At 37.2% G+C, this 21550-nt stretch overlaps 1 protein-coding gene across 15 annotated transcripts in view; it reads left to right on the forward strand.

The window, feature by feature from the left end:
- Positions 1-21550, forward strand: part of dnc (phosphodiesterase dunce) — a 551064-nt gene that overhangs the window by 430717 nt on the left and 98797 nt on the right. For 14 of the 15 annotated variants that reach the window (XM_074095100.1, XM_074095096.1, XM_074095099.1 and 11 more), the window contains one exon: positions 1748-1783. The exons of the other annotated variant lie outside the window; for it this stretch is intronic. In XM_074095100.1, coding sequence (XP_073951201.1) covers positions 1748-1783 — 36 coding nt within the window. The remainder of the gene's footprint in view (positions 1-1747; positions 1784-21550) is intronic. 15 annotated transcript variants of the gene reach the window in all.

The raw sequence follows: 21550 nt of genomic DNA on the forward strand, positions 1-21550 counted from the left end.
ACACGAACTTCGAGTTTCGAGTTTCGTAGTAGCCCTGCAGTTATCTTTATATTTTGTCGCCATGACAGATCATGACCAAAGAGTATTATTAATACCTATAGAAATCATGACATATTGATAACTAACAAAATAAATGATATTTACATCGATAGTAGCGATAGAGCTATATTTCCAAAAGTGTAATTAAAATAATATATTACGGCATCCTACGGATATTTAAGATACTCAAAAAACATAAACCATAAACATATGGTATGTGCTAGTGCTGCACTCTGACGGTATAAAATTGCAGTAATATTGCAAACTACGTCATACGTCATACAAAGCCGCTGGTATGTCAATGAAGTTTAATTTCCCAGCGAAATAAATACAATGTACTTACTTACCTCAATAATATAAATACATATTATATGCTCACTTTCTTCCAAAACATATTATTACATTTGTAGTGACGTAAACTACTCTATCAATGAGATCTTATCAGTATCTCCCGTTGATATCTGTTGGATCTAATCAAACGTGTTCAACAAGTATGCCGTTGTCAGTTGAACTATCTGATACACACATACTCGTTCTTAAGGATATTGACCGCGTTTACCTTTCGACTACCTTTTGTGCACGTGATAATATATTTTAAGCTCTACTGAAACCCTTTGTCTAAGTAGAGCTATAAATTGTATAAATAAATTGTCCCTATCTCGCATTATTCTCGTTATTCTATCATGGCTATTCAATTTTAAAATGCTTAAAATATTAAGTCAGTGATTCAGCTTCATTTCTAACTCTACATAATGTCAAATGAAAAGTAAAGCCTAGTTCACAATATTAAAAGAATTCAATAAAAACTCTCAATTTAATGTAATAATCATTGATCAATATACGAGTAAAACTGTAGAAATAGGATAAAAGGAAACTAAAATTTGACATTCACCAAATTTTAATAAATTATTATGAATCGTTTACTACCATACCCTTGCTACATACATATTATCACTGAATTTGTATTGTATTATTATAATGCACTTTCAAACATTTAGTTACGAGTCCGAAGTATTTTTTTTATATAAGTATATTAATTAATACTCAATAGTTTATTGCTCTTCCACAATGTATGGTTATAGATGTTATTAAAAGGACAATGTGAGTTATTTCTGAGTTCACCGCACATAACAAAACCAATAACAAACAAAATCAAACAAACATCATTTTAATAAAGTTTCATTTCTATTTCACCACACCTCAAAGCACTCAAAGTTAGCAAAATAACAAGCACACACTAAATCACTCTTACCACCTCTTCGCACGACAAAGGTCTCAAAGGCTGAATGCGAAGGCACTCTAAATGTCAACAACTCCTTGAGGCGGAGATGCAAAGTAAGCAATATAATTAACAATAATACCATTTGTATCTAACACTGTGAACTACTAACGTTTCACTTGCGAGCTTACTCACAATAGCATACAATGGAGCCTTCTGGCCGTAAAACGCACTCGCCGATTGGAGCTGAACCGTAGTATATATGTGTATATAACATTTTTGATTGTTCCGTCGATGTCGCACCGCACGGCATAATGCTACTGTCACAGCGCTCTCATAGGGCTTGTCTGCCGTCGCCGCATCGACAGCCCTGGCACTGATGTATATGTAAAAGCTGAGCATATACCCGCATATAGGTCCAACGCCCGTCGACTGACTTCGACTGTACCCGGGCAATTTTCCCTTTCCTTATTATTTCATTGCTTGCAGATTCAAGGAGTCCGAGGCGGCACAGCTGGACAGAGCGTATGTATAATAACCAACGCACGTTTTAGCACGCTTGCTTTTTCCTTTTCGATTTGTTTGCTTTTAATTGTCTTTTTGTTCGAAAGCTTTTGTTGGTAGTCTTTTCTGTAATAGTGTTGTGCTTTCGATCTTAACAGTCGTCCACGGCGACTTTAAAAGGTAAGTTTTTACTACTGAAAACCACATTCTTCTTATATTCACTTATACTTGTCTATTTCAAAGATTTTATGAACGAACTAAAAAAATAAAAATCCAAACGAACTACACAAAATGTCTCCAAATGAAAGTCTCTCAAGTCTTGAAGTGGAGCTCACGTGCGGTGTATATTCTAAGAGCTAGCGACACGGGCAGGCGTCGCGAACATGATGTATGGTCCATACAGTACGGTGTATTTTTAGCTCTCGTAGTGCAGTCTCGATCGCATCTGAGATGCATGCAGCTCTCCTTGATAGGTTCAAGTTAGAACATCCGCCGCTTGGCACAGTTATCAATGTAAATCAAAATAATGACACAGAAATGAATAAATCCATTACGTACTTTATGGCCGCAGATTTATAGATTCCAGGACTAGGATTATTTACCGATTTTTAAAATCACATCTCTCGTAAATACTTACCATTCGCAATAATTATATACTGACTTTAACATAGAGAAGGTAGAGTAGTAGAAAATTTTACTTTAATGAGTCTTGCATGAAGAAAAAACTTCAATAGCTACAAGTAAAAAATGGTAATAATCACTAAAAGTTTACTTATACCCAGTACAAGTAAATAACACTGACGGTTACATACAAACGAGTTTTACTTATGGTTTTTACTAACCGTAAAAAACTATGTCTTGTTGGAATAACAATAATGTTTACTAAAAACAAGATATATTTTTTTATTTCTAGTCCTTTTTTATAGGGTTTCATCATCATCATCATCATCCCAGCCTATATACGACCCACTGCTGGGCACAGGCCCAGGGTTTACTACAATAATATGTCTTGTTGTAATAACAATATTTTTTACTAAAAACAAGTTATACTTTTTATAGGTATTAATAATATTGTAACTGGAAATTACAAAACTATTTCTGAAATTCAGTAGGCTGTGATATAATTTCCAGTGTTTCTTTAATATCAACTATAAAGGTGCGTCCACATCAGGGGCCCTAGCACGGTACCGTTTATCGCCGACATAGAGCATTCGTCCCTTTCGGACGCGCAAACTAGCTAGAAAGGGACGAATGCTTTATATCGTCGATAAACGGTACCGGTCCCGGATGTGGACCAGGTCCAAGCTATTCAAATGTGATCGAAACGCACATTTGCATCGCGGTGATGCACCATCAACCCCTGGTGTTGCAGATGTTTATGGGCGGTGGTGATCTCTTACCATCAGGAGACCCACTTGCTCGTTTGCCATCCAGTAGTATAAAAAAAAAAACAATTAGATGACAAACGTTATCACTTGGTTGATAGTGCCTTACGTGATCAAAATTTGCGTGGTGCGCTCCCGATTACGTTTGGGTTAGGTTCAGATGTCAGATTGACCATCAGTTTTCACACTACACAAATTACGTCTGTCACACTTCGCGCATGTCAACAAAATGTCTGCGAAAGCGGAGCGGGCCAGCGGGCAGCCGCGCAGTTAGGCACGCATCTCGTTATTAGTAAACTTTATTAATTTTAATCAAGGTAGTTGTGAACACTGCGATTAGCTATCGCCGAATTTCCCACGATTTTCCCGCTTAAGAGACGAACACAATATAAATTCCATGTCAGTAAATGAGAGAAACACACGGAGCGAAAAAATATTGTTCGAATTAAAAACTTGATTTCTTATTAATTTATACATATTTTTTCTGGAAATTAAAAAACAATGTAAATGTAATAAATAACATTTCATGGTGAAATTAATAAAATATGTATAAATTAATAAAAATTTATATTTTTACGCCTTTTAAAAACTAAGTTTTTTAATCGAACAATTACTTTTTCGCTCCTTGTATTTATCTCATTTACTGACATGGAATTTGTATATTGTGTTCGTCTCTTAAGCGGGAAAATCGGCGATAGCTAATCGCATCCTCGACGGCGTTGACACGCGCTTAAATATTATGTCAAATAATTAAATATCATCAAATGTCAAACCAGCTGGTTAAATACATCTGAACGAACACATACGCCCTTGCCAATAATTCAGATTGTAATGTCAGATGTTTCAGTCTTCAGATTTTCATGAGTACACAAGACAGATGATTGATATTTGCTTGATATTTGAGATAGAGACTAAAAAAAGCTCAAATACTATTCGAAAACTTTGTTAGCAGTAGGTACAGATATTTTTCTCACTTACTTTCAAATGTTATTTTCGACTGATATTATTTCGAGAATCGGTCTCGTAGTCAATCATAGACTTCATGTATATTAACACTTTATAAGTTCTCCTATAAGAATATGCAACTGTGATTGCGCAAATGGACTTGCTGAACTTTGAATATCGAATACGAACGCATGCTACGATTCGTTACAACATGACCTTGATTGGCTCTGTTAGATCGCACGTATCACTTTATAATGAAGCTAAACCGATTAATTAAAATATTGGCAATGAAGTGAAAACTGCCGTGATTATGCAATTATTTTACGGGTTACGCGAAACGTATCACAATTTATCGATACAACTCCCGCTTTTGTTTCCAAAAAATATATATTTTTTTTTATTTAAAACTAACTTAGTCAAAGGTACCTATTGTATGTAGAAATCATCTTATCGTAAAATTTCTCTCCTGCAAATTGTTGTAGTTTTTCTTTTTATGATACTATTTATAGTGAACATTATTTAGAACATTTTGTTGGGTCCGTTTTGATAATTTTATTATGACTGCTTTAACTTCATGAAAATAAGATGTTCAGATTCAGTGAATCGACATAAATGCACTCATAATATGCCTTTCATAATATCGTATTTGCACAATATTAAATCATTTAGCAATTAACTGTTTGTTCGGCAGATTTATATTAGATCACATTTTTACGTGTCACGTTAATTTATATATCCTTTTCCTTACTAATTTCATAAATGCTAAAGCGAGTTTGTTTGTTTCTTTGTTCCGCTTTCACGCCTTAACTACTAAACCGATTGACATGAAATTTCACACTCATCATATTAGAAGATCGGAATAAACAATCAGAATTCTCTTTTCTCCTCTATGTCACTACACTCTTGACAAAATGGCACTCGTAGTAGTCGTTGGATTAGAAACAGTTGTAATGCACCTTTATGGCAATTTGCTTGGGTAAATCTTGCAGTGGTTTCCCCTTTCCTTCCGTACCGCATAGCAGGAGTCCAAAGTTCGTAGTTGGCAACAGAGCAGTAGTTTAAGCTTAAGAAGGTACCAAACTGATAGACAGAAATACATTTAGATTTGTAAATACTTTATTGTATTAAAATAAAGACTAGAATAAAATAGTTTATTTATATACAAATTCAAAAAATTATCATCATTATCTCGTAAGTATCAAACTAGGCTGAGCCTGTATCTTTAATAAATATTATTGACAAATACCAAAAGCATACTAAGCCTGTGGCTATGACGTATCCGTAAAAATAAATAATAAAACTCGATATTGAATTCCTCTTCCAAACATTTCGTGTTACACGTTACATGATTCTCTGATAACCAAATTTCGCAGATACCATGTATCTACTCTACCCGTTGTGTTAAGCATCGCAAATTAAATAAACATGTTACGTAATTCCAGTTCAGGATGACTGCCTCTGGGGTGTAATCCGAAAGTAATCGAGTTAATGTGCCGCATAGCGATATACGAAGCAATTATTAAAGTTACCAGCTTGAAATATTAATCGTCTCTTTTATTTTTAAGGTTCACATTAATACTGTTTCCAGGCTTAGCGACGCGGGCGTAGTACGTGATTTGGTGTCTTTATGGCCTTAGGCTACTTTTCAACCAGATTTGCTATGCTGCTTTCGATTCACTAATGTTCGACCGAATGCATTATTTGGCAAACACTTCCTTTAGCAATATCTTTGTTCGACCTACCTATGGCTCTTCTAGCTAAGTATTGTGGGTTCAATCAAACCTGGGCTTGTACTTAAAGCATACGATTTCCAGGGGATTTATTTTCATACCAAACGTAATCTGAGCGCTGCTTGAAACGGGAATATGGTATAGAAAATCAGCAGGTATTTGGTATTCCTATATACCTCAGCTCAAGTGGCAGTAGGGGAAATTCGTGTCTGTACCGTTGACCAGCAGTGGCGTAGCGGTATAGCACGCGGTACGGAATACCGAGGACCTGGGTTCGATTCCCGTGCTGGTCTTATTTTTCTGGTTTTTCTGTGCATCTATATTTCAGTTTGTATTTTCAATTTTACCTCAGCTCAGCCTTATTGGAATGGAAACAAAAAACGTACAAACCTGGAAACAAGTGCAGGCGGTCCGATGGTTACTGAAGTTTTTATTCATTTAGGCCGTGCAAACGCTTGTACGCTCAGACCCTTTCAAGCACGTTTCGGACTCATATTGTGGATTGCTATTGGAAAGAATTGGCGAGGTTCCTTGTACAGCTATATCTTAAACGTGAATGCCCTTTTTTAAACTTGAAGTTACAAGCGCATGTTAGAGTGGCTTGAATGTAAAAAGGATTGCTCGACTTGGCGGGGGCACTACCGTGCCCATAGATTTGTCGTTAGACTTATTTGAACGTGACTGTTCCACATTTTGAAATTACTTTACAGAACCAAGATATAATCTATTCAGCGAGTACTCGTATTTAACTAAACTAAAATTAACTACAAGAAATTCTTTCAACAAGTACTGGCTTCCAATAAGCCCTCTCACTTTAAGAGGAGACCTGCGCCCAGCAGTGCGGCGCATATAGCTGGAAACCAAAACAACGAGACGTAGTATAGTCGGCTGTAAAAATACTATCCTTGTGCAACTTTTTAAAAATGTTTGTACCACACGCTCTTAGAACTTCGGCGTAATAAGATTGTAGTGCGAATTTAGTTTTGCGCTTAACTGTACTGATTGACAGATTTTTGCTAGAGTAGGTGTCGCACGTCAAGATACTTAAGTCCAATGAATTTTGAAGTATTTTTACCACTCTTTATTTTTTAACGCTTTTTACCTTTTTAGGGTTCCCCAGTTCTGCCGAGGAACCCTTCATTGTGCATGGCCCGACACGCACTTGGCCGATTTTTTTCTGAATATTCACTTCACGTGTAGCAAATCCGTTTATCGTCATTTCTCGTGCAATACGCTTTTTCCGCCATTTCTTTGTTTATTTGCAGTGGGTATTTCTATTGAATCAGTTGCCATTGGCTATTTTCATGGTTTACTGTCATGGTTTTTATAACTGTTTGACTTTGAGCTTCGTACGAAATACATCGTATTAAAGGTATTCCTTATCCTAGATTTTTTCTAGTTAAATAATTAGATAGAGTAATTAAATTATATCTATTTACATTCAGATCTTAAAATCAAGCCATCAAGACCCGCTTTTTTGTCAAAAAGTGTGTTTGTTGCTAATCGTTTTTAGGGTTCCGTAGTCAACTAGGAACCCTTATAATTTCGCCATGTCTGTCCGTCTGTCTGTCTTTCCGCGGCTAAGCTCAAAGACCGTTAGTACTAGAAAGCTGTAATTTGGCATGAATATACATATTAGCCACGCTGACAAAGTGGTAGTATAAAATAAGTAAAAAAAAAATTTAAGCGTCCCATAGATAAAAATCGGGGGTGTTTTTTTTATTGACTTGTAGTTTGGGGTATCGTTGGATAAGTCTTTTAAAATCATTAGGGGGTTGCTGAGACAATCTTGCGATTCAGTGATCCGTTTGCGAAGTATTCAACTTTAAAGTGCAAATTTTTATGAAAATCGAGTGCCCCTCCCCCCCTTTACAATCTAAGCTGTTGGTTGGAAAAACTCGAAAAAATTCAGGATAGTAGTAAATATATCAAATTTACAAGGAAAATTATAACGGCTCAGATTGCTTGAGAATTATTAGTAGTTTAAGAGTAAATAGCACAGCCTTAACTTGGAAGGTCCGTACACTATACGAAATCCTTAGAAAAATATTACTGGATTATTCGTAATGGCTACGGAACCCTATCTTGGGCGTGTCTGACATGCTCTTGGCCGGTTTTTTTTTGTTGTTTTTGTTTGTCTTTGGGAATGTGAATAAATTTCTTCTTTCTTTAAACCAAGATGCATCTTCTAATAAATGACTGATTACTGATTACTAAAAACACATTTTAAAAAAAAACTAAAACAAATTAAGTACTTAAAGCCACGCCTAAAGCAGTTACTGATGATGCTGGCAGCGTTCCCTCTTTGAATAGCTGAGCTAATTCTTTATCCGAAAAAGCTGCCAGCTTTTCGGTCCTCTATGACTTCTATTAGCCTCTTTGTTATTCTTTATGAAGCTTTAAAGCGCTGGGAATTAAAACTAAGCCTGTTACGCCGTGACCATAGTGTGTGGGGTCGAAGAAACTGAATCGCGTACCAGGACAGAGCGATCACCATCAATCTGACGATAATTTCTTTAGCAGATATTTGGAACGTCCAGATAATATTTCCAGCGAAATGGTTCCACCCTCACAGTCTCTCACCTCTGAACAGTCAGCAGCAGAAGTAGATGAGCAGTTGTGGTACTCAAAATGATCTGATTACTCTCTTATTACGTTAGCAATGGATTCGTTTATTCATTTTAAGCACCGTAACCGCTCATCCACTTCTGCTGCTGATTGTACCTACTGCTTGCTTATAAATCAACATATTAAATCACACAAACCACATACATGTTTCAAACTCGAAACGCGATGTAGTGAGAATCACGTTAGCGTCTACTCTATTTTGATAGTTCACCAAGCGTTTTTGTCATAATAAGTCTGGCATTTATCAAAATGCTAAAGTGTAAGATTACGGTCTTAACACAAAATTGCCGATATAAGTATAGTGTGAAAAAATACGTAGAATACGCCTACGCAGTTTGAGAAGAGAAAACTGCTTTTTGTTCATTAATTGGCTCTTAAAGCGTAAAAAAATAAATGAAAAATTCTAATCCCTAACTGCTTATAGGTAAAGCTGTAAGAAATACTCGAAAAATTACAGCGAATTAAATGAAACTCTTCTAAAAATAGGTAAGAGATTTTTCACGAGAATTTCATACCTACGGGATTTTGTATAATTTGTTTTAATAAAAGCTTATTTGCTTGAAATTATCGCGGCACCACCCCCGGTAAGCCATTATTTTCTAATTTACCACTTGGGTACAGTAAGCTTCCTAACAAATGTACCGTATAAAAATATTTTCCTTAATAACTTGATTCTCACCGGGTTTTTACAAGCTTTTATTTAACTTGCAATGTAGATATGTATGTACAATCAAAGAAATTGAATCACGAAGCAATAACAGGGTGGAGCCTTTGTGCTTCTGATGTCATAACTCTAACTAATTTGGCTCAGGAAGGCCTGAAGAGGGTATTGGCCTCCGAAACGAGAGATGCCATCTGTCCCGATCGTGCGCAGCCTCTTGCCAGTCGTCGACTTGAAGACGTCGCAGATACGCCTGGACACTGTCCTCTCAGCGGTACCTGGGTCGCCCAACCGGGCGGCGACCAGTCGGTCGTCCCACGTACGCTCTTTTGGCAGCCCGATCCTCTCCCATTCGTGGCTGACCCAGCGAAGTCTGTGTGATTTTGTGACGCCGATGATGTTGGGTTCAGCCACCATCCTGGATCTCTATCTATCTGGGTCTCTGTGATCTGATGTCATATTGTCATTTTTTACATTTGCCAGAAAAATCATGGCGAAATTGATTATGAATAGGTCCCACCCTAGTACGCGATATGGTTTCTTTGATTGTACGTATAAGTAAGTAAGCAAGTTGTCTTCAAACCTTGCAAGTTGAATTTTAACCTCTAACAATGATCAGATTGATATTTTTAGTACGTTTATGAAAAAGTTCGTTTTGAAAATGAAATTAAAATTATTTGAAACTTATTTTTATCCAAGGATTGCAAGGCACCCCGTTACCCCGTTAAGGTTACCCGTGTGGTGTTGGCTTAGAATTACACTTCTCCATTTCTTCCGTGGATGTCGTAACAGGCGACTGAGGATATAGGTTAAGGTATACCGTAGGCGACAGGCTAGCAACCTGTCACTATTGTACCGTTTTTATCAAACTTAAAACCTAAAATTGCTTAAAGTGGCTCCGAAGCGGTAATTTTTCGTGTGCTCTGCCTACCTCATTTGGGAATACAGGCGTGATGTTTGTGTTGTGTGTGAGATTACAGGGTAGAGTCTTAAAATAACTATGAAGGAACCAATCTTGCCTCGTACTGAAAGATATTTAGTGACTCATAAGTGATGATTCTTCTAAAAAACCGGCTAATCGAGAGTCGGACTCGCACACTTAGGGTTCCGTACATCTCTAAAAATCTAACTGACAAGAACGGTTTACAGTGGTTGTACTTTATGAACGGTTTACGTTCTACTTATTATAGGTGTTTAAAATTGAATAAATAAAATACTTTCATGTTTTACGCCAAACGTCGCGCCGCGTACATGTTATTGAAGTCACATTAACGTCATTTTAACGTCTCAATCGTACTTGGCATTGGTGGCGAATTCGTGGCCCTCGATTTGCTTCGAACATTGATTACCGGCGCTCACCGCTGCCGCCGGCTCCGTCCGCGCCAAATTGAACGTCGGGCGACGTCGGGCGTCGGGCGACGTCGCGCTCGCTCGCTGGCCGCGGCCGGGGCGCGCCGGGCGAGTCCCCGCGCCCCCCGCAACCCCTCCCACGCCGCCGACTCGACTCCATTGATAGTCCGCGCGGGCTGCCGGCGACACGCCACCTTTTATGTCCTACCACACGCGCCGTTCTGTTGTGCCGCTAAAACCCAACTCGACAAACCCCCCACCCCAACCAAAAATGTGACTGTTCTTTTTGATCCCAGAGCTCTTCCAGGGAGCTCAATTATAAGTGATCTCGCGCGTAATGCCATGTTTTTAAAATACAAGTACAAATCTACAACGTGCTTGTGCTGAAAGTGTCAGTGTCGAGGGCGTTCACTGGTCTCGGGACCGGTCCAGCTACACACACGCTAACACACGCAGACCCTATTAGTGCCAAGGATGAGGCCTACAATTTTTTAATTCAATTATCGTACCTAAGATATGCAGACTTTATTGATTACTACGTTGTTGTGATATTGATAGTTATTTCACAGGGAGAGTAATAATACACGCGGTTTATAGATTACTGCTGATAAGGACTGACGAAACAAACCTACTGTTTTATTGCCAGAACTCACCTGCTACGTACATATTAAACGAAGCGTCATTGCCGGGCTGAGCATTTACGTAATTAGCGGCGAAAGTAGCCGGTCCTCTCTGCGAGATGTCTTACATCGTAGGACAGCGTAATAGTTAAACGGTCGACCTTAATCACGTAATGATGACGCGAGCCGTGTGATAGCCGGAGTCAATTGGTCTTACAGTGATAGGCCGTGTTATGGTAGTGTCAGTCATTGAGTGAAGAGTCATGCAGCGTTCGGAGTCTCAGGCCGAGAGGCTCGGAGGCGTTGCAGTGTCGTTCATCACGAAGAGCTCCGCGTCTGAGCACAGCATGGCCACCGGAGTCTCCGGCAGCAGCAGCGGCGGCACCCTGCCGCGAACGCTCAGCACTAGCGTGCTCCGCATCAAAACTAGATCTTCTTTCTGGGAAAAATTCTGGGACGAACGAACCCGGCGCGATGCGTGAGTTACTTTTTCTTTGTCATCGCACGGATTTCATTTGTTTTTGCGATTTCGTCACGCGTTGTTCAATACATTTGATGCTATGCTACCCTTGCCTTGCGACGCGTCAGGTTTTATATGTAGTATACTCATATACTGAAAAGAAAAGAAAAGTAAAGAAAAGAAAAATGATTTATTAACGGTCCCAACAGTACCACCACCAAACACAAAAAACAATAATATATTACTATACAAGCAAAATCACAATAAATTGTATGGTGATGACACCAATTGTCACCGAAAAAGGGTCTCCACTCAGCATGTGATACTGAACTTTGAAAACAAAAGATATTGCTAATGTATCGCGTCCATTCAGTTACTGGAGTTAGGAAACAACAGACTTTTTTTAAATCAAGACTTCATACTATTTGCATTAGCAAAAGACACACATTTGAGATACTTAGGGGCTGTTTCACCATCCATTGATTAGTGTTAACTGACGGTTAAATGTGATGCGGTCTCCGTCTATTCAAACAAAACAAATAGAGACGGCATCACATTTAACCGTCAGTTATGTGATGTGATGAATGTGATGCGGTCTCCGTCTATTCAAACAAAACAAATAGAGACGGCATCACATTTAACCGTCAGTTAACACTAATCAATGGATGGTGAAACAGCCCCTTAGTCAAAAGAAATGCACGTGAGAGAATTTGATCTAAATAAGCTCTTCATTGTATTTTCTAAGAGAAAGACAAGCAAAATGTTTACAGTGCTTGATTTACAAGTCTAAGTAATAAATGTAATAATATTTTCAATCTAGTCAAATAAAAAAACTTTCTATAACATCAGTTGTAGCAAATTGTAATTCTTAAAGACTGAAAAAAAGCAATATTTGACTTGTTTTTGCAAATGGAAACCACTCACTTGATGTTAATTTAATTAATTAAAACTTCTTCGTAGCCGTCGCACAAGTTCTTTGTTAGGAAAAATACGTAGAGTTTAATAAATTTTAAGTGGAATGGTTCACGAGTAAGAGTACTTAACATCAAAAGCAGAACAAACCTTTCCTTGCGCTGGAAAAATCTTGCTCTTCGCCATTGCTCTTTATCCAGTCCGTTGCAACATAGTGGGATAACGGTCGGCTTTCAATTGCTCCGCAGACTTTAGTATTTCATTCCTTCCCGCATACCTCGCGTTCTTATCTTCATCTGGTGCGGACTTCTATTTAGATTCCTGTCGTTTCTTGAGTCGGTAGAAAATTATGACAATACGCTGCCGCCCCGACATCCCAAAAAGATTATAGAGAAGTTATTTCTCATCGCAAAATGGGCACCGTTGCGTAGTAACGCTCGTCTCACTTTCAGCGGAATAGATTATTTTTATTTTATTTTCTTCTGTGGGAGCCGCAAAATCCTTCGAAAGTACATATTTGAGAGCTTTTATTTCTACTTCAAGCTCTGACGTTTTGAGAAGCCACTTAGAATTTTCACTGTCTCAAAATGCGTATAGAAGAATATACATACCTACATAAATATGCCTAGGCGTGAAATACCGCTCACCGGCCTGTGTACCAAATATCTTGGCAACAACACGCTTCGTCTATTATTACAATATCAACAATGATAGTTAGCAATCTTCTGACGAAACACTGTTCGAGCTGGTGCCTAATCAAACAGTCGTCCACAAATCCAGTTAACAAAGGTGTTGGACCAGACAATAATGAAGCAAATCGCTGAACAATTTACGGGAAAATAGAGGACAATTAAACTGTTTTGCCCATTGATTCAATCCCTGGTATTTGATTTGAAGTTATCGAAGGTTTGGCGTAGAAGTGTGTTGAAGCAAGAATGCTTATTAATATTGTACGAAACTAATGTCTTAATTTATAAAAAGAAAATTCCTGGTGAACAAACTGACTTTACGGGACAAAGTTTTGAACCTAGAAAGCTGAAAATCACTATAGAAGTTCTATAAGTTCTAGTTCTATAAGGACTAAAGCACTTTGTATTCAGACCCCGTAAGAAAAGTTCCATTTCCATATGTAGGTTCCTTTTTCCTATACCGCCAATCCTAAAAGGATACGGTGCTCACCTAAGTTTATACGTATACAAGAGAAAGTAAAGGTTATATTTTCCCCGGCAATGTTTGCCGGGCGAGCTCTTTTTATAAATAAATTGATAAGAACAGGCCCGGCTTGGCACTTTACATCTTTATTGAACCACAGGTGGATGTTGTTAAGTCAGTTAAATGTTATAGCCTATAGGTATCATTTTTGTATGCCGACACTTCAATGAATGTCTATATTTATGATCATTCAAACAAACGATTAAAATACATCCTAGAAATAAAACGTTAAAAAGAAGTGGCTGTCTTTGATCGAAAATTCCTCACATACAACGGCACACAACCCAAAATGTTTATTCAATCAGTATCACTCCGGCACTTCATCACTACCTTCTGCTGTCGATAATTGTAACTGTACCAAACACTTCTACGATCACAAAAACAGGAATAATATTTCCATTTTCCGATTTTTTTACATCGTGGCCATAAATCTCATAATACCAATTTCTGATGGCACTTCAATTAACTTGGAAAAGATGTTCTGCCAGTTATTTTAAGTTTTGTTACCAAAAATTCGGACATTTACATATACCATACATTTTAAGTCCGTTATTTTTGGTTCACCCATCATGGTACTAAATTGCATTTTTAGTCTGAGTACTAAATCAATCTAGTTATTAAATTTAATAGATCATTAAGTAACCTGATACGTGTTCAAATTACGAAAATACTATCGAACGCAATTTATTCTCTAACTGCGAATTTCAAAATAATGAATGAACTCTCTACATTTCGCCATTTACATCCAATCACGGATTTAAAAAGGGCGACAAATGTACATATAACTACAAATGTATCTCAAAAATACTCACTGCTTTCCTTTTTCAACCTGTGACTGTGACTATTACCTTTTTGACAAAGCCCTACAGAAGAATAAGCTTCGATCGGTAGTGCACGTGAGCTCATTGTGAATATCCTAGGAGCCAATACTTCTTTAACTTCGAGCAACTGGAGTGGAAAGGTCCGAAATAATTTGAACAAATCGAATAATATTTGAAACCAGGTCGCAAAATGATTTGATTATGCGGAAGGCTATCTTTTGAGCTCGAGTCTGCCGCAAAGCTCAAGGGCCGCCTTATGGTTTGAGAGCAAAATTTAATATAGTCAGGTAACATTTTTAGGGAAATATTTTAACAAAAAAATGTACTCTAAGACCCAAATTCTTGTAAATCGACTCTCGACTCGGCAAGAAAACGAGAGCTAACAAATACTTTTAAGAAGGGAACAAAAAGCTTTTATAAATAGGGTGTACTTTTCTTTTCCTGCGCCTAATACTTCTTAACTTAACGTATAAGTATTGATAGTAGTAAGGTTTCCTTTTGAGTATTACGATTGACTTTTACTGTTCCTTGCTGCAATATACGTCTAAGAGCCAAGTGCGACCGTTAATATGCTATATCAATCCCCGCTGGCTCCCCACAGGAGTTAACTGTTGCAACAGAGAATTCCACTCTCTGTCGTTAATGGAGAAATGCTCTTTCATTTATTAAAACGTTCTTTTATTTCTGATCGACTCAGTTTTTCTTCTAGTTTAGTAGTTAGCGTTCTGTTTTGATGCTATGAATCTTTGTATGTGTTAAGTTTTACCCCCACATATTCGCTATATATTATTTGAGATAAGATTCGTTATGTTATGATAAGACTCATTCAAAAAGATAAAACAAGTTGTTTCTTTTAGGACTTCTCTGCTGCTATAGTTAAATAGATGTATGTGTGTAAATGACTATATAAACGACAAGAAATAAAAATACTGCCAAAGGATAGGTACTTCATTCTGCGAAAGAACAGGCTAAGTACGAGCTGGACTTTTCGGAATTTTTGATCACTTGTGCTGTGTGGTCTTACTTCTTGCCAAATATCTTAATTCTATGTGAACAGGAAGCACCATAATATTCGCTGTTTTGTAACTGCCGAATATATACATATGATGAAGCTCAAATTAGTCAATAAATGCGGAACTTTAATTATAATTGAATAATTTTCAAAATATATGACTTATCCAAGTTTACATACATCAATTAGACAAAGTCGGGACTTGCGACACATAAACGAAATTGATGATAGAAGTGTTTCTTTTTTCGTTGAAGTGTCGGAATCCTAAAACAGAGCCTCTGGGGTACCTACAATTTTTTTTTATTTAATTCTTATGCATTAACTTACCCTAAAATTGGTTTTGTAATTTTGATAATTTCTGTAAACTCAATATAATTGTTTTATAATATTTTGCGTTAAATCTTAACTAGGTAGATTAACACTGTATTCACTCTGATATCGCTTTTTCTTAGGACGGGTAAGGAAGTTTGTATAACGCAATATCTTCTATAAAACCCAAGGGAAGGGACCTAATGAATCAGGGCCTTTTCGTCCAACTTCGATAATCAAAATAACTATACAGATTATTTGGTTGTTTTATTACTTGCATAGTATGCTAGTCCATTATTAAATAATTACGACGAACTTTAATACTTACATGTGAATTAACTGATATTTATACATAATATTAATATGATATATCCGCCTATTGCTTACCTTAGAAAATCTCTATGTATATACTTGTGTTCTCTGTACTGTTTACTGTATTGGTGTGCAATAAAGAGTTATTGTATTGTATTGTATTGTGATATATCTATCCTAAATCACTATAGGCTAATCACAGTTCCATATTTAAAAATTAGTTGAATTTGCCTGTAGTCGTACAGTTTTCGTTTAAAATAGCAACCACTTTTTATTTTGTCGCATAAACACATCCGCCAATCTTGTGTAAAGTTAAGGACGTAGCTTTAAAAGGAAAAGGTAGGTACAAATGCAGCTACTTTTAATACTGACTGTACCTACAAAGCGAAAACATTGCAAAGAAATTCTGATTGCACTCAAGAAGCAACATGCACATTGGCTGCAGTTTCTCCCACGCGCTAAAGAAAAAGGAATCAGTTTTCCCAAGAAAATGTCTTAGGGCGAGAATTATTTTACGAGGTGGCGCTAGTCTAGGTAAATGTGGGAGGTTAATTGGATACATGGGCATGAGAGAGGACCTGGATTCTATTTATAACGCCATTGTGATAAAGCTGACGCCGCGAGCGTGAATTCAACAGCCGCAAATTCATTTACTTAGAGTTTTTACATACATTTATGTATATGGTAGCAAGTGAAGTTGTGGCTTTTTATCCTTAATTAAAACACTGACAAAAACTTACGACGATAAAGCAATTTTTAAAATAAAAGCCATAAATATTGTCGTTTAATACAGTGTACAGAAATAGAGGAACAAACACAATATACAAACGTTGAGATATATCTACAAAGGCGAACTTGTCCCTTTAAGGAAAAAGAAAGAACGAAAATGTTTGTTTTGTGGACTCAAAGTGAAAAGACCGTTACAATTACATCATCGGTGTCGTTACCGCATCAAACGGCCACTTGCTGAAAAAAGATCTAGTTTATTTGTTAAACTTGGCTTCAGTTTTACAGTTTCAATGCATTTTGAAACTAATAAACTGAGTACTAAATAGTGTTTTTTTTTTCTAGGCCATAAATAAAAGAGTAAACTTAACAATATTAAATCTATAGTTGGATGAATTTAATATTTAATGTCAACAATGAAGTCTGAAAATTGGTTATATGAACCCGTGGTGGCCTAGTGGTGTGACCTATCGCCTCTCAAACAGAGGGTCGTGGATTCAAACCCCGGCTCGCAGCTCTGAGTTTTTCGAAATTCATGTGCGGAATTACATTTGAAATTTACCACGGGCTTTGCGGTGAAGGAAAACATCGTGCGGAAACCTGCGAAAACCTGCGAAGCAATTCAATGGTGCGTGTGAAGTTCCCAATCCGCATGGGCGTGGTTGGGAACTATGGCCCAAACCCTTTTGTTCTGAGAGGAGGCCTGTGCCCAGCAGTGGGACGTATATAGGCTGGGATAGATCATGGGACACTGGACACCAATTAACCTAGTCCCAAACTAAGCAAAGCTTGTACTATGGATACTAGGCAACGGATAAACATACTTATACAGATAAATATATAGGTTTTTTGGAGTCTTTTTGTATTTTTTTTGACCTGGACCTGGGTTCGATTCCCAGCGCTAGTCTCTTTTTCTGGTTTTTCTGTGCATCCATGTCTCAGTTTGTATTTTCGACATATTAAACGTCCAAGACCCGGGAATCGACCCGGGACCTCAAGCTTTATAGTCAGATTCTCTAACCACTTGGCCATCCGGTCGCCAAACATCGCCAGAATTATTTAAATAGTAAACGATAAATCAGACAAAATATATCATCATATTATAACAGAGCTATCTAACGGAACTTTCATCATGAGCTAACCTAGAGCTCCTTGAATTTAATATTGACTGTCGTACAGTCAAGTGAAAAATGTCTCCATTCGAACCACTCAAAAGTATGTTACTACGGCTCTATTACATCGGAAGAAGAGTATGTACATATTTTTGAAACTTTGAATAAGTTCATATTTTTACTTGACTGTACAACACGATTGATATTTCACTAGCTTTTGTTATATTTATTTGTTAGAAGTCAAAACTACTTTAGATTTGCATTTTAAACGTGCTTCTCGTAGGATATTATTTTTATTAAGCTGGCTCTTGACGCTCTCGCCCGCCTCTGTTTACAAAGGACGCGGTGATTGAATTCAAGTGCGCCCGCTTGTGTACTGTGAACCGGGGAACTTTGCAGACGACCTGCGAGGTGTCTAAAATAAACTCTTAATGCCATTAAAATATTTATATTGCACGTTAGGGGGCCAGCCATAAATTAAGTCACATATTAAAAAAAAGAAGGATCCAGGGGTGGGTTAGTTAGTATCATTTCGTCCAAAAAACAGCTGGTCTATGTAGCAAGTGGTCTTAAAATCTTTGACTCAAAGTCGACGGAGCTCGGCTTCCGCGTGGCTGATGTGCTTCGCACCTTGTCACAACTCTAACTTAACCTAACCTATATTTTTTCGAGTTTCCGACACAAACAGATTAGGGTCAGGATGCTTTTAAGACCACTTGCTACTGAGACCAGACACTTTTTAGACCACTTGGTACTTAGACCAGCTGCTACTTAGACCACTTAATTGCTACTGAGACCAGACACTTTTAAGACTACTTGGTACTTAGACCAGCTGCTTTTTAGACGAAGTGATACTATACTCTAGCAATTTGCGACACATGAACTAATTAAATAATTGCGATTGCCGCGGAGAGCAATCTTCAGTTGTGATTAGTTGACGAAAAACTCATGATATTGACGAGTTATTGCTGGTTAGTCTACCTAACCCTATATAGTCAACCATCCCCGGTCTCCCCTACTGTAGTATGTGACAACAGGTGCAGAACTGAGTATTTGTTATTAATTTCAGCTTCGTACCTCCACGCGTTTCTGAGAAACAGAGTCTTGACAGACGGACAACAAAGTGATCCTATAAGGGCTCCGTTTTTTTTTGCTTTGGAGGAACGAACCCCAAAAATGTCAGTTCAAATAAAATTATGAAATAATTTGGTATAAAATAATTTCGCTTTCCACATCAATCTCGTCAAGTAATGCCTATTACGCCTCCACGCGTTTCTGAGAAACAGAGTCTTGACAGACGGACAACAAAGTGATCCTATAAGGGCTCCGTTTTTTTTTGCTTTGGAGTAACGAACCCCAAAAATGTCAGTTCAAATAAAATTATGAAATAATTTGGTATAAAATAATTTCGCTTTCCACATCAATCTCGTCAAGTAATAGACATACCGATGTAAATAGAAATGCCGAGTCGGAGCAAAAAAGTTTTTGAACAAGTTTCTTAAACTTAGTTCATGTCCTTAAGGCAGACGAGCCCTAAAAGGGCAACGGAGATGTTGCCCTTACGCACCTGTAAGTAGGGTGGAGTGAGAACGTGTATTGTGAATCCCTTTTCCAATTGGAGGGTCCCTGTTCAGAATAATGCAAGAGCTTGGTAACATTTTATAAAGGTACCATCACCCAAATATGTGGTCTACTACCCTGAAGTTGATAATCGTTTGTAAAGTGTCCCATGATATTTATTTATTATTATTTTATTTATTTTATGTCACAAAACAATAATGCCAATAGACGTATCTGTCAACTTGAAAATTCGACTTTAGCGACATATTCATTTGATAGGAACTTGTTTAAAAATTGGTAGACCACTTATTTGGCTGATGGTACGTGTTTTAGGGTTGCGTAGTAAATAGAGTATGAATCAAACTCTAATAGTTTCGCCATGTTTGTCCGTCCATCTGTCCTCGGCTTATCTCAGAGACTTAATACCTTTAAGGACGCTATAATTTTACATGAGTACCTATAGAAAATAAACACGCAGTCAGAGTAGTGAAAAAATATTTTTTTACGAAACGAAAATTATGTACGTGTCCAATATTGTCTGATAATTTAAATGGCGAACTAAATAAAAAGTATTTTTTCACTTCTAATGCTCGTCAAGTTCGTGTTTGTGCTGGATCTGGCGACATAAAATGACTTTTTATGCTCTAGTGCATAAAATAAAATCTTCATCTAAGACCAAGGTAATCAGGTGTCAACAGCCACAAACAAAAAAGTTTCTGTGTATTATGTTTTTTATATTTTTTTTATGTAAAACTAAAATTCAATCAAAATAAATCAATAAAACTAAAAATTTATATTTATGTAGCAATGTATGAAAAATAAAAGGTACCTAGTAAGTGACCAATTGTTTCCACTGTCGCTATTTAATTTCCTCCCTATCGTAGTGAAAAGCAGTGTAAAACTCGAGCATTAAACCCATTTTCCCCTTAGCGTCTCTATCCACCCTCGCCGTACCGGCTCGGGTGGCTATATGAACGCCTCGGGTAAAATGGCTCGTTTTATGCTCTTGTTGTACAATCTACTATTTTACCCTGGTAATTCTAAACTATTTTGTAAGGAGTAGCATCATCATAGATCTAATTAACTCAGCGTTGAAGTTGAATAATGCAGGTATTTTAAGTGCCCGCTTTTGTACGCTTTTTTATACTCTACTAATATAGTGATCGCTATGCGGCGCTCTACAGTTCTTGGCATGGCTCCAGAATTACAGCATTAGCGTACCAGAAGCAGTTACAAGCTTGAGAAAACAAAGTGACTGTATTCATACTCATACATTTATACCATCTACAAATTGCCATCATTAATTTAAATAGTCGTTTCGTTGACTGTCAAGTTAATGACGTGTTTAGAGTTCCGTAGTCAAATGGCAAAAAACGCATCCCTTATGGATTCGTCACGTCTGTCTGTCTGTCTGTCCGTCCGTATGTCACAGCCACTTTTTTCCGAAACTATAAGAACTATACTGTTGAAACTTGGTAAGTAAATGTATTCTGTGAACCGCATTAAGATTTTCACACAAAAATAAAAAAAACAATACATTTTGGGGGTTCCCCATACTTAGAACTGAAAATCAAAAAATTTTTTTTTTTCATCAAACCGATACGTGTGGGGTATCTATAGATAGGTTTTCAAAAATGATATTGAGGTTTCTAATATCATTTTTTTCCAAACTGAATAGTTTGTGCGAGAGACACTTCCAAAGTGGTAAAATATGTCCCCCCCCCCCCTGTAACTTCTAAAATAAGAGAATGACAAAACTAAAAAAAATATATGATGTAATTTACCATGCAAACTTCCACCGAAAATTGGTTTGAACGAGATCTAGTAAGTAGTTTTTAAAATACCCAGCAAATGACCATTTACTTTTTTCTGTTTTTATTCGACTGGATGGCAAACGAGCATGTGGGTCTCCTGACGGTAAGAGATCACCACCGCCAATAAACATCTGCAACACCAGGGGTAGAACAGAATAAATAAATAAATAAAATAGATATGAATGAATGCGAGAGTTCAAGTATTACATCAAAAAACTT

This window comes from Choristoneura fumiferana, chromosome 12 (assembly GCF_025370935.1).
Source record: "Choristoneura fumiferana chromosome 12, NRCan_CFum_1, whole genome shotgun sequence".
NCBI classification, from domain to species: Eukaryota; Metazoa; Arthropoda; class Insecta; order Lepidoptera; family Tortricidae; genus Choristoneura; species Choristoneura fumiferana.